The sequence below is a fragment of the Sinohyriopsis cumingii genome, chromosome 1 (genome assembly GCF_028554795.1).
Source record: "Sinohyriopsis cumingii isolate HCF-2022 chromosome 1, ASM2855479v2, whole genome shotgun sequence".
NCBI lineage: Eukaryota > Metazoa > Mollusca > Bivalvia > Unionida > Unionidae > Sinohyriopsis > Sinohyriopsis cumingii.
Window position 1 is genome coordinate 38,922,483 of NC_142961.1, and position 14,578 is coordinate 38,937,060.

At 34.9% G+C, this 14,578-nt stretch overlaps 1 protein-coding gene across 5 annotated transcripts in view; it reads right to left on the reverse strand.

Annotated features, from left to right (window-relative positions):
• The window catches only part of LOC149806744 (uncharacterized), a 98,691-nt gene that overhangs the window by 61,830 nt on the left and 22,283 nt on the right, over positions 1-14,578 (reverse strand). For all 5 annotated transcript variants that reach the window (XR_016420909.1, XM_089957075.1, XM_089957069.1 and 2 more), the window contains 12 exons: positions 14,184-14,458; positions 13,292-13,456; positions 12,879-12,922; positions 12,390-12,428; positions 11,745-11,857; positions 7,245-7,556; positions 6,267-6,456; positions 5,133-5,401; positions 4,447-4,651; positions 3,562-3,807; positions 2,776-2,928; positions 1,126-1,320 (listed from right to left, as the gene is read on the reverse strand). Coding sequence is in view for 4 of the 5 variants with exons in the window: in XM_089957075.1 (XP_089813201.1) it covers positions 1,126-1,320; positions 2,776-2,928; positions 3,562-3,807; positions 4,447-4,651; positions 5,133-5,401; positions 6,267-6,456; positions 7,245-7,556; positions 11,745-11,857; positions 12,390-12,428; positions 12,879-12,922; positions 13,292-13,456; positions 14,184-14,458 (2,206 nt within the window). In the remaining variant the exon portion in view is untranslated. The remainder of the gene's footprint in view (positions 1-1,125; positions 1,321-2,775; positions 2,929-3,561; positions 3,808-4,446; positions 4,652-5,132; positions 5,402-6,266; positions 6,457-7,244; positions 7,557-11,744; positions 11,858-12,389; positions 12,429-12,878; positions 12,923-13,291; positions 13,457-14,183; positions 14,459-14,578) is intronic.

Sequence of the window (14,578 nt, forward strand, 5' to 3'; positions counted from 1 at the left end):
CATTGAAGTCAATGTCAGACCGCCTTAGGGACTCCATCTCCGGATTTTCTGTCGGGGTTTACTCCTTTAGCCTTTCCCATGAGTGGGTATAGCCACAAGGCAGCAGAGGTTTGGAATCAGAGTTTTCCTTCTCCTAGATGAGCTACCATCCAAGGTTTACGAGTCCCATCTACCCGAAGCAACTGGTTTTAAGGCGCCAGTGGGCCGCCTTGACCCCTTCTCCTGTTAGTAGAAAACATGGTCTGCCGGGCTTCAAATCTAAGCCACTCGCGAAGGCCAGGAGTTGGATTTTAGTTGACAGAGGCAGTCAGAGACGCAAGCCGCATGGGGCATTTTTTGGAGGATTGGGGCGCTTGTCTCCCACTCCCACCCCGAGCAATGTCAACCTTAGACCATTTAGATGGTGAGCATAAATAAGAAATAAACTAACAGAACATACAATTACAGATCAAAAGTACAAAAGCCTTCATGGTTTTGTAACCTACAGGACGGAAAGACCCTAAAACAAAACACAAACAACCACAAAGGAAAGAAAATTAAAAGCATAACATTCCATAGGATACTACTTGTATCTTTACTTACTGAATATAAATATATTATTTATTTATGAGAAAACTATGATGGTTTTGTTTAATACTCGATCTTCTTTGAACGTTTTATACTTTTAGCATTTCAACTAAAAAGGGGAATACAATTTCGGCTGAAGTCGAATTGAAGCCAAATACACATTGTTAAATGTTTCAATATCTTGTCGTTACGGACTGTATTTCATACTTCTATGAGCAGACATCTTAGGAACTCTAAGGTCTGTGTGAACATACTCTGTTCTGTTACGTAGAAACCAGTTAATTTGACTACAATATACAATTATATATTCTGAACTCAGTGTTACATATATTTTGCTCTTTTCGTTAGAGATGAAAATATTGATCTTACCATGAGTATCTGCAATAATTCTTTATTTCGTTGAATTAAAAAATGTACTATTCCAGATCAATTTAGTACATTTATGTAAATCATTATAAAGAAATGCCCAGCTCAAAACTAATACTTCTGAATGGAACATAGTTTCAACATTACAATATATTATCAATCACGTCCTTTAACCATGTCTGCTATACTCACATGTTTGACCATAGCGAAAAATATCTCTATCACTCGAAGACGCATTGAGCAAAGTACCGTTCCTACACATGAAATCGTTTGTGGCATCTCCATCAAAATTTCCCATCAGCCTTAGAACTCTTCCTTTGTAGGTGTTCGGTATGGTTACCTCAATACTAAGCATTTTTAGTGCAGTGGAGATGATGACGGAAATACCTGAGATAGATAAGACAATAACTTTTTTGCAATATTTATATATCATCATAAAAATTGGAAAATGGTACTTGGTACAAAACTGATTCCATACGTTTTCAACCTTATGGCCGTATATGGAGAAAGCTCTGTAATCGAACCGTAGTTTATTTTTGTTAGTGACACAATACGAACTAAACTAATACTTTCAGTTTGATTTATAGCAATCGTTATTTTATGTGCAAGCTTAGTCAGCAATGCAATCATATAATAATTTTTAGATATTTTTAATAGAAGGCGAAGATGAAGGAACGCAGTACACACAACGATACTGTGTTAATATTACACATTTTCCGGTGCGTTATTTCATAAATTCATTTTCCAACTAATGGGGACCCAAATGTGAAATTGTATTGGGAGTGGAATCAAGATTTAAGTTTTCCACGCGAAGGGAGGGACACACTTTCTTGCTACGCCACTGAAGGGGAATAGCAAGAAATAACTAAATTTCTAAAAAAAAAAGACAAAAAACAAAGTGATATATTATCAGTGAATGAGGTGAACGAGTTCTTATGTAAGCTATCTGCACAATCGGGATGATATACTGTTTGCCGTAACATCATTGCGAGGACACAGTGTTTCATACGGTGCCAACTGCAGCATTGCATTTTTAGACATAAGAAAAGCATTAATAATAATACTACTACTAATAACATAAGTAGAATGAGGTTGAAAAATACCGTGCAGAAGGCTTTGAGCTCAGTTTAACTGGGCAACTAACATGATTATTTTATTGAGTGTTATCACATCTATACAGAAAGAGCAAAGACCTATCTGATATTAAATAAAACGTGCTTTGAAATACTAATAAAGCCAAGAAGATAAGAACAATAGTCTTTCTCATTTTATATTCAAGTTGCGATAAACATATTTTTGTCTGTGGGAAACAAGAGCTGCATAGTTAAATAAAATATGATCTCACTCTAGTTCAAGCAGGTGACATTTACACGTGTTTAGAATTAATAAAAGACCAATCAAATAGAATAAACTATCTTTGACTAAATACGTTTTCCACAAACATATATTGACTGCACGTGTTCATACAACAAAAAGGTAAATGTCAAATAGTATCATTTAAACACTGTAAAATATTAAAAGTTAGATTAAAAAGAAAAATGAAAATAAGGTTTCAAAAAAAAACAATCTAACAAGAATTGTTTAGAAACTTTATACTGTTTATTCAATGTTATCGCTGTCCCAAAAGATACCTCCTGTTTTGTCTCATCAAAATTTCGAACAAGCTCGGCACTCATTCTGCCTTTAAAAGCTCCGAAAGTACGATATACCTATAAGGGTCAATCGTGTACAATTTCAAATAAGGCTAATGATGCTTTAAATTTAAGATAAGTAAGTTACACAGATCTTAGAAATAGAAACAATGATACAAATGACAAAAAATGACTTCCATTATATAACAACCTGAGGAGAACGATGCACTAAGTGTCTGCATATTTCGTTTTAATGACAAGTACGATGTAACTATGGAAAACTCCTTTGTTGTGTCGAAGAATGCCTTTGTATAGTCTTGAAAATTTATCTCGTGAGGACTGGATTTTGCATAAAGTATGATTCCTGCAAAGACAAAAAAAAATGAAATCTGCATTAACATCTTAAACGATACATGCGATGATACTTATATAAGTAAATAGTGACGGTGGAGGCCATCATGCCATCTCTATTTGTTGAGGTACCTATTCATTGTCTATCGATTAACCTATCTATATTTATTTCTACATGTGTCTATCAACTTTTTATCTCTGGTGTATGCATCAAATTAGTCATTTTAAATTGCAATTCAAAACTTTTTCTACAACAATATAAAATAACATGATGTATTCTTTAAAACGAACATATGTTCGGAACGGAAAATATGTCTATAAAATTGGTGAACTCATGTACATTTGCATCGTTTTCGTTATCGTAATGACCGTTATTTGTAAATTGACTTTCTATTTTCAGCAAAGAAGATAAATTAGATTTATATGTTCACATATATAGACTTTCTCTTTTTTAAGTGCTAATTCATGACGACCTTTTGACTCCTTGCTCTGTGTGTGTGTGTGTGTGTGTGTGTGTGTGTGTGTGTGTGTGTGTGTGTGTGTGTGTGTGTGTGTGTAGGGTGTGTCAACTTGTCATTTCTGTCTTTTAATATCAAACAACATTCCAATAATATGTTTTTCACTAGTACGACGTTTTGTCAATTACCAGTTTTCGATCTGTTGAGTTCCACGTGCACACTAATACCGAAGCCATCTTTGGCGGCAAACGCAGAGAAAATAGTGGCATCACTCAAACTTCCATCCTTTCTTTCAATTCTTTCGGTTCTAGCCTGAAGGTCAAATATTCCAGTCGCAGACGTGTTCACTGTCATGAGTGTGTACTCTCCCCATCCATTGAACGTGAAACTTCTTCCATCCAAGGTAGTGATATGGGGATCTCCACGTGCAACAGCTGAATACATTGACAAAACGACAATTTTTTTAAGTTTTCGATAATTAATGCACATTACTTATTGGGTGGTGGTGGAAAGGTTAAGTTAATGTGCCTCAGCCAAGCAATCAGTAATGTCATACGCTTATATCTAAGGCCGAAATGGAGATAGTGTACACCTACACTGCCACCATTACAGCTTTTATAAATCTATTCATTTAACAATCGTAATATGATCCCATGAGTTAGCTTGCTGCATTTTAGAAAAGACATTGAAAACATCGCTATACAAATTAAAACAACTTTCATTTCCAATTATGTAATATGCGCTTGAAGCAAACCACGTCACGTACATGTCGTGGATATTACTATTTTATAAACAGCTATGAGTTTCCCTAAAGTTAAACGATTCTTACTAGTTGGAACTAATATTGGGTCGCAATCTTTGTCGTGCCTTTCAATGTATTGATCAATAAATGAAAAACACTCTCGTTTCGAATGTTTGTAATGACAAACTGTAAACATTTGTGGCTACTTATGTTAAACAGTGAGGAAGGACAACAACTGTAAACATTTGTGGCTACTTATGTCAAACAGTGAGGAAGGACAACAACTGACAAATGGGTTTTAGAGATTCAGTAGTAAGTTAAAAGTACTTACTGTGCCACGAAGGGAAAGAGGTGTAACAATGACCAAGTGGTCTAACGTCGTAAAACAAATTACAAAGGTTGGTTTGCTGGTTGCAACATGTTTCTTTCATATCTAAATCATAGACTTTGTGTTCGTTTGTCCTTATATCTTTATGGTATCGAATGAATCCAAACGGACCATCTCTCCGGAAACCATTGTTGTCATAGCAACACATCTGAAAAGAATTTGCATTTAGAATTGAATCCTCTGTGAAAAAAGATCAAGCAATATTTAACATTCGTGTATCTCATACGTCTTGTAATATATGAGTCAACAATTCGAAATCGCATGTTATTTTATTAATACAACGATCTCTGTCTCTCTCTCACACACACACACACACACACACACACACACACACACACACGCACATACACACACACACGCACACACACAACATGCATATAGTCTTTGATTATTTATCCTCTAATTTTATACAGAGCATTTTTGTTGTAAATAAAACCCACGTATGCAATACATTCAGTGTAAATTTTACAATAAACTATAGTGTGAGAAAAGTTTCATTGATTAGCGATCTCCTTGGTGAAAGCAGGGACTTTCAAAACATAGTTATAAACCAGACATTCTTGTTTTTGTATGGCATACTGTTAGAAATATCACCACATAATGGCTGACATAAGCAAAATTAAGATTACCTTACCAGAGTCCTTGGGTTTAAATTGCCAGTTTGGCAATATGTATGTGCATAAAATTCCAGTAAAATTAGTAAAACTATCGTTTGCGAAGAACTGGTCTGGCCCAAGCAGGTCTCGGCTACAAGGACATAATGGCATCATAGCCATCCCTTCATGATATACGTCTCGGTCATTTCTCTCTGACAGGTACCAGCTGAGGCACTTTTGTCGATAGTTGTCAGTCTCAGCAGAAGGATAAGTAAGGCGGTAGAGAAGTAGTCCATAATATCCTTCAAAATATTGAATCAATATTATTATTATCTTATGTATATTGAGGTCTAAGAGTATCTGCAGTTTTGACACAGACAGACAGACAGACACACACACACACATATATGTGTATATATATATATATATATATATATATATATATATATATATATATATATATATATATATATATATATAAATCGTTTTTCATCATAAACTAAATTATTTAATTATAAACTCTAAAATAGCTTTCTTATTCCGAACGAAGTTTGACCGCTCCGTGGCCCAAGTGGTTAGAGCGTCCATCTCTGCTTCGGCCGAGTCATACCAGAGATTTATAAAAATGGTACTATCACCTGCATTTCTTGGCGCTCAGCATGAGTACGTAAGTGTTAGGAATGGTCAACTTGGTGTAATCATAATGTGACAGGGTGGGACATACGCTACATGTCCGCGGCATGATTCGAAAGTGCTAGACATCACTATAAACTGCCACACCGCAGATATGTTAGCGATATGACTAAAACAGTTTTTAAAGCTACATTAAAAATCTAAGACACACACACGTACACAACCACTCTTATACAGATGCCTAAGGAAGAGTTCACAAAGGGTGCTTCAAACGCCCCATGTTTACTAAAAATTTTAAATTATGTAAGAAAATAGAAATATGTAAAGAACGGTTCATTCAGGTTTGTTAACTTTTGTGCATAATTAATCTTGTTACATTTATATTAATAATTTATCGTTTATTGTGTTTCATCTACTAATACGATACGAAAACTGAATATATATTTTTCAGTTCAAGCTGTGATACTTTAATGCAAATATATTAGTTTTCTTCCTCTTTGACTGAAATTGCGTCTGTCAATAAGCAAAACATACCGTAAGTTATTGCTGTCGTAGAAATACTGTACGCTGTCTTTTCGAAGGAGTTGTAATTTTTATGGAACTGTCCAGATGCCGCAGAATACCCAATAAATACGCTGCCAGTTCTAAGATTGATATCGCAATATATATAGAAAACGAAAGTGTTCACTCCATTTGTAAACAGAACCAGTCGAAAAGTCATTTTCTGCAAAACATGAATCCAAAAATATAAGCAAAAACGTTATAGGTGTGGCGATAATTTTGTTTGTCGTTCGTTTATACCTTGCTTAAAAGTATATCTCATGCACCGGTACTATACCGTTGAAGTAGATGTCAAATGCAAGTCTGACCAGTGACACTTCAATAGTGTCAATGCGCAACGAAAATCGAACACAAGTTACTCTACTTGTATTCAAATAGTGACGTGTTATCTTACAAAACTCTTTGTTTGGATTAAAATGTTCCAAGAGGAAAGGTCTTTTATTTATGAAACGCTCTTTATTACTCATATTTTAAGGCATAACTCTACTTTAATGACTTTAATAATTTCCATGTGTGTGTCTGTATATATGCGGTGCATTGAGCTGCTTTTGACGAGACAAAGTTTGAGACTAGCAATAAGAATGGTGGATGTCGCACAAGAATTATCTTTTTTTAAAATCCGGATATATATATATATATATATATATATATATATATATATATATATATATATATATATATATATATATACACGTATGTATGTATGTATGTATGTATGTATGTATATACATATGGATGGATGGATGGATGGATACTTCCGGATGGCACACACACACACACACACACACTAACATACGTACACACATATATATACATATATATGTATATATGTGTGTACTTATGTATGTATGTGTGTGCCATCCGGAATTTTATATATATATATATATATATATATATATATATATATATATATATATATATATATATATATAAAGAAACAGTTAAAGTTACCTCGCTGATATTGCTCGAAGCGACATTTGTCCAATCAGCAATAAGTATAAACTGAGGGTCGAAATTGTCAAACTCCTTATGGAATTTTTTAATTGCATTTTTTGCTTCTTTGATGTCAGCCGATTCCGATTTATTTTCTATTATATTGTGTATACGATAGGTTATGCTAGCATCCCTATTCAAACTGGACCGATCAATGTAGACCAAATAGGGAGCCAAGACGGTTCGTCGCCTCAAGACGGAGAGCGTTGTACTAGTAATACCTGGAGACTCAAAAGGTAGGTCAAAAGAAACGATACCGTTGGCACACACCTGTAATAATGATAACAGTGAATAAATATTGTTAAAATTAACATGTACTTAATCACTTAGTAAATATTAGCATAAGACGATACAGTTTCTAACAGGATCCCCCTCCCATCGTTAAATAAAGTCAAAATTGTTTAGCCTTCTAACGGAATATTAACATTAGCCCAAATTTGTGTTTATAACAGTGTTGCGTTATACGTCGGTTGGTCTGGACTCGAACAGCAACAACTTATTACGTCATACTATTCACAATTTTTATGTAGGAGAATACCTTAGTTTATCTGAATTGGAAATTTAATGGCAAACAATAGTTCTTTGTTACACAGGAGGAATTTATTTTCAGTGTGTAGATAAATAAAATGCCTATAACAAAACAATTAACAACAACATCTACACTTGCTATTTTAAATGCATTTTGGGACATTCAGACACTTACTAATCACCCAGGGTAGTATAAAAGAAGAGGTATAGATACAAATCAATGCCGTCCCTATAACTTGATATGATCACTATTGATATAGTTAAAAAAAATCTCTGCCCCGTCAATAATATCCTGACTCTCTTTTTAAAAACAAAACTCATCTCATATACTGATCCGATATTCGTGTAATACAACTAGTCTAGTGTAAGTAGAAATAAAACTAACCCACCATTTGTTCTTATTGCGGCATTATATAGCAAGACAACATAAGACCGTAATTTAAGCAGAATTCTGGAGAAAAGAACAATTGATATAAGAAAGTCACTCAGTTTGTTTAAAATCCTGCTTCAACAAGGTCTTAATCAACTGACCATACGCTATTATTATTATTATTATTATTATTCCATGATGAAGACATTTTGAACGAAAGAAGTACATAGGGAAATGTAGAAGACAGAAAGTAGGAAGTGATTTTTTTCTATTATTATGCGGCATTATTCCACAAGCTGAAATGAACATGAAGTTACCCATTTAGTAGTTTCTGAGGGCAAGCATAAATCATATGTTATAAATACTTAATGGCATATTGGTTTCAATCATCTATATCTGAACATCTTTGCCTTTCGAAATATTATCCAATCAACGCAGTTCAATTTGGTGTATGCCACATTTGAAGTCTTGATTAAGTCCGGCTGCAATGTACATTAAAGAAGAGCATATACAATTATGATTTATATATCAATATATGTCTGTCTGAGAGAGAGAGAGAGAGAGAGAGAGAGAGAGAGAGAGAGAGAGATGGTGATGGTGATCGTTATGATGATGATGATGGGCCGGGTATCGTAAAGAGAGTGAATATAATATCTTTTCTAAAGAACCAAATCAAGACACGCACTTTCTATGGTATATATTCTCATTGAATTCATAAGACCTTATTCCAAATATTCACGGCCAAGGGAAATATGTTCCCTTTAAAATCCCACAAGAATGAATAGCATCCAAACTGTAATATTTGCATTTTGTCCAAGCTTATATCTAGTGTTCACACAATCACACTAAAACATTAAATAGTGAGTTTGAAATTAGGGTTTGACCTATTTTCCATTTCTCATAAATCCCAGTTACTATACCTCCAGCTTAAGCAAATATGAACCAAGTATATTAATCGCTCTCTCTCTCTCTCTCTCTCTCTCTCTCTTGCGTCGTAATTTCAGATGCGGCCGGTTGGATTGGAAGGTGTTATAATTTGTGTAGGCAGTAGGGTTGGTGAGTCTCACCGACATTTTCCCCCATAACCTCGTATATTTATCAAGTTTAAAGACAACGTATTACAAAATACGACTGCCAATGCACATGATAATATTGATGATAGTATATAATTTATCTCTCGGAGCTATACTCTGTAAACGGTAGATCCAATGTCTGAATTTGTTCTCGTGCCACACCTTTTTAATATATAGAATTTGGAATCAAGCTAAGATTTCTGACATATACAGACATATGTCATATTTTTGAAAAGGCAGATATACATTTTTCTCGGATGCGTGTCAATTTGTAAATTTGTGCAAATTTCAAAACGAGAGTCACATAGATTTATATTTCAGGTAGACACTTTGACCTTGCCAAATATTGAGTACAGCAATTCATTCTGGCATTTACAAACATTCTGTTTCAGCAAGCATGCATTTCTAAAGCGTCTGTGTGTAGAGTTCCTAAAAACTTCAAGACGTGTTTGCACCTCGGCATAATTTAAAAAGTATACCCTCAAGTCGTTCATGGAATTATCGTGTTTCGAGGACCAGATTTTTCTGTCGGAAATACATTAAGGCTTATCATTACCAAGATCGTTACAAACATCACATGATTTCTTATCACAGGTTACTGTGGCGAGGAAAGTGACCAAGGATTTACAGATCGTGGCCAACATATGTTTTTTTGTGGAGAGCTATGGTGTGACTGAATAGCATCCAGGCCATGCATTCCGGAAAGACAAAAAGAATTAAATGCTCTGCTTGCAAACCGCAGACTCTAACTGATTTTGTCGAATGGATTTTATATCCCGCCGATGATACTTGAAGCAATGTGACAGAAACTCTCATCGATACGCGACTGTCATGGCTAATAAATTCTCAGGATACGACGGACAATTTCTTTTGAAACATTATTCTGCACAAGACACCGAATTCTCATCAGTCGTCATAAACAGAGCCTAAATCATTTACTTGAAAGTGTGAAAGGTACTATTTCAAGATGCTTTGGCTATTTAGCCATGCCGTTGCAGAAAAGATTTTAATCATTTGGAATGACAGAATGGCTAATGGCTTTTACTCCACACTTTTTCAATGCTGAAGTTAATTAACACGTCGTGCTATAAATCAGATGCTCTTCAGCATGATCCTAAACGCTATGTACTCCAAATTCACTCATCACACATGTTTGACTTTCAAGAATAAATGTTGAAATATTGTCGATTTTGTTTGCCCATTTTACAAAGATGGTGTGGGCACGTTTGAGAATTATTTCTGAACCATGGAGGTTTTAATCTTGGCCGGGAACGCACGAGCCATCATATTCCTGCAATCCATTTAAGCAGTCACTTGTAAATACTATGCGAAAAGCTTTTTTTTTGTGGCTACGTAAATTATGAGAAACTCAAAACAAGCAGATACAACAAGTTTAATGTGGTGGAGAAAATAATTTTGAATTTTATTCTGTATATGGGTGGGACTTAAAACCAACCCAGATACTATACTAATTACAAAGATGTTTATTTCATGGATGCAGTAGCTGCAGGGGACTTAACAACTCCGTTCTCAGAGTTCACTATGGAAGAGGTGCACGACAAAACGTAGAAAACCAAGGATACTGAGTGACAGAAATGCGTGACCAAGACTACAGTTAACGTAAACGTTTGAAAACCGAACGCACTGCCAAAGAATACGAAGTGATGGCTATCGAACCTTTAAATCTATTCACTTGTTTGTTTGGTGGACGGATCAATAACTACAAAGTTGAAAAATCTTTTAAGGAACAAAGGAAATGCACCACGGTTCTTCATCCACCAAACATACTAGCCTCTATGTGGAGCATATCATGTGCTGAAAAACTGCGTTAAACTCACAGAACCGCAAAGAAAATCCACTTAAACTGAACAAACTGACATTGTGAATAGTTTAACGTAATAATGCATGTCAGTTCTTGTGCAGACCGATGCATATAAATATACTGTTACAAACATATATTTCAAAATGGCGGCCTAATTTTAATTTCCTGCTAGAGGCGATACATATATGTATAATGCTGGCTAACGTAAGGGCTCCCGTAAGACAACAATTTGCCATATATTACTACTCGCGTGCTTTAGTAAAATACTATATCAATATATTATGCAACAGTTTACCAAAGTAACATTATGTGCCAAAATAAGTAAATTATTCTTAGTTCTTTAGTTTTGGTTGTGGGTCTTTTGTCTGCGAAATTGATTTGTTCAAAAAATAAAATATTAGGTCCCTTCTCTGTGAATAAGCACATGTATGTACATGCATGCTTAAAATGGTGAAACCATTTGGGACTAAAATATACGAGAAGTTTCAGTAGGTCACAGGAAGTGATCACCTCCTTGTTAACTTAATAATGACCAGTTTAGCTTTACACCGTTGGAGAATGTTAAGTTCTGAAGTTTGTTGTAATTTCCCTTGAGATCTATCTCATGGTTGATTTTAATCTTAAATACATTTATGACAGTATTTCCTGGCGTTAAAAATAATTACATATACGGCCTTGTGCGTTGAATTAAAAATTGGAATCTCGTAGTTGGATGAGACCAATGTGCATGTCTTGGCAACATTTATCGATGTTTTATCTCCTTTGCTAAACCAGTCAACTGAAAAAGTAGCAACATTTAGCACAGTTAATCACGATTATAATGGTAAGTGTAAAACAATACAGACAATATGCACACATCAGTGATAAAACGAAAATTATTAAAACTCGATTTTACCTCCAACCTAAATGTTATCAGACTAAAGGTTTACTTTGTGTATCACCAACTAGAACTTCTTAACCCAGCATATCAATTAATCTCTGTCTGGAGATCTTAAAAATCTATGTAGGTTTCAGCATAATTAATTCAACTTAATTAGCTTTGTGTATCGTCATAAAGAAATTTGGTTATCATAATCAAATATGAAAAAATGACAAGCTCCACAACACATTATTATGAAAATATTATTTCAATATACTTAGGTCAAGGAACTATACTATTTAACATTATTATTCAATAGGAAATGCTTAAATTATTTGGTTTCGTGGACTTCGTAAAGGACTTATATGACACAGATGTGATATATAACTGTATTAAATAATAAATATAAGACCCTTCTATTTTGTTCAATCAAGTATGGACATCAACTCACCCGGCTTGTCTCTAGGTATGGGAGATATCGTCGTAATATCTATCAATATAAAGCAGAATCACTGTAATGAAGACGATATCAAGCATACGTCGATAGAATAGAGCATTATTTTATTACAATGCCCGTATTATTCGTCATTGTTAGATAACTTAGATCGTGTATTGACATGCTACACTACAAGTTACGAGCCTGCTATGGCAGCAAATATACATACAAGAAGACCATTATCAATTAAACCAGTTAACCAGTCACGCAGATGACAGGGTAAATTAAGTGGTATTAAAATTTCAACAGTAAATTCTCAGTTACACATTAATTTTGCAAGGAGTAATGATCATGATGCATTCATTCTTCAAAGAGGCAGCTAGTTAGGCATCAACGTATTTAAAAACCATTTGCAAACATGACATGTGATGTAATAATGCATGAAGAGATTAAACTATTTGATTTAGTTTTTTCTTCTTCTCTTTCTCCCTTTTGAATGCTCGCCTGGTGTTACGGTGAGAATTATGCATCTTTGTTCGCTTGTCAATCTGAAATTGAATACAACAACCCAAATTAAGGGTGTGTTAATGACATCAATACAGTTTATATAGCCCGATATATTTTAAATCCAGAAAAATATTTCAAAACCAATAAAGCATTTTCTTATTTCAAATGATTATTAAATGGTTTGAAAAGAAAAATTTGGCTTTAAGTATTTAATTAAAAACGAGTAAGTTTCAAAGAATTCGCAAATCTTTATAATGAATTTATACAGTCATCTATTACGGTAACCTTTCTTAACTTGCTTCTGCTGGAACACAATTTTAAGTAGATATTTAAAATGGCTTGAATTGTTTTTTGATTAAGACATAGGTGCATCTTGCAGCATAACAGATAAAACTGTTTGAAAGGCTTACCCCAGTTGGTCGGTAGCTGAGAAGCATAAAATATGGGACCGATCGGCGTCATCAACACTAGGGGTCCAACTGATTTCAACATACCATGCGTTCTCTGCTTTGGGATACTGCATTAGTTCTGACTTTATAGAGCCGCGCGGTGAAACTGTTGTGATTTCAGCAATGCTGTCAAAGTATCAAGAGTAACATATTTTTAAGGTTACAACGCTCGATCACTAGTTCATGAACATAAACGTTACTCGCGAAAAAAAAAACTCCTTAGCCCCTGGAGGTTTGTGTCGTTTTCGCCTGAAATGTGAGTAGAAAATATTTTTTGTGGGCTATTTCTGAATACATCATAATACATCGACTTCCAAGTGATTTCCCATTAGCCTAATGCCTAGGTGTATTAGAAATATCGTTATTCATTGGCTATTTTGCTCGCGCATGAGCAGAAGGGTAAACGTTGGAGTTGATCTGTCTGTGTGCAGTTCAGACTGGTCTATCTTAGATCTGAGGCCAGAAAGTCTAAAACCCGGACCCAAAATCGGATTCCGACCAAGGGCGAGTTTTGGGTGGAGAAAAATCGGCTCCAAAAATTAAGTTTTTCCCTTTGTATTTTGTAGTGCAACTAGAACTTCCAGATATTTTGGTACCATTTTAGAGCTACACCCACTTTAGTGTATCATACATGAACTTGATGCTACAGAGCTCGGCAGTAGGCTACTACATCCTACCACGTAAACGCTGCGCCAGGGGTTAATGAGTTAATTCTACTCATCATAAGTGACATGCATATACACAAAAATTCTCTTTCTAAACGTAAATGTTTTATTTATAAATTTCATTTAGCGTGGTATCGTTCCATCATCACACCTTCCAGATATAAGCTAAAGATAATAAGTGTCCTTACCTTACATTAGGAGCTCTGCTTCTTGCTATTATTTCCTCTTTATGGTAAGCCCCTTCTCTGATGTAAGCGACTTCGCCGTTTAGCTTGGTTGGATGTAGAAATTCGGGAACACCATAGCAGCCTCGAGTCGATGCATATATTTGTACCAGAAACTGCACGGGAACACTACTGTATGGGACAGTACCCCCAGTGGCCGGAAAATCCTCAACCTGCACAGCGACGCCGTAATAGCCACTTCCGGTTCTGTTTGGCGTATAGTATATTGTGCATGTCGTCTGCTCAAAAAGAATTGATAAGATATATTGAACATGTATAAAATAGCTTTGAACATAATCCTAACATAAGCCAATGGTCTTCTCTCGAATGATTTATCGAAAACCGGATGTCATATATAT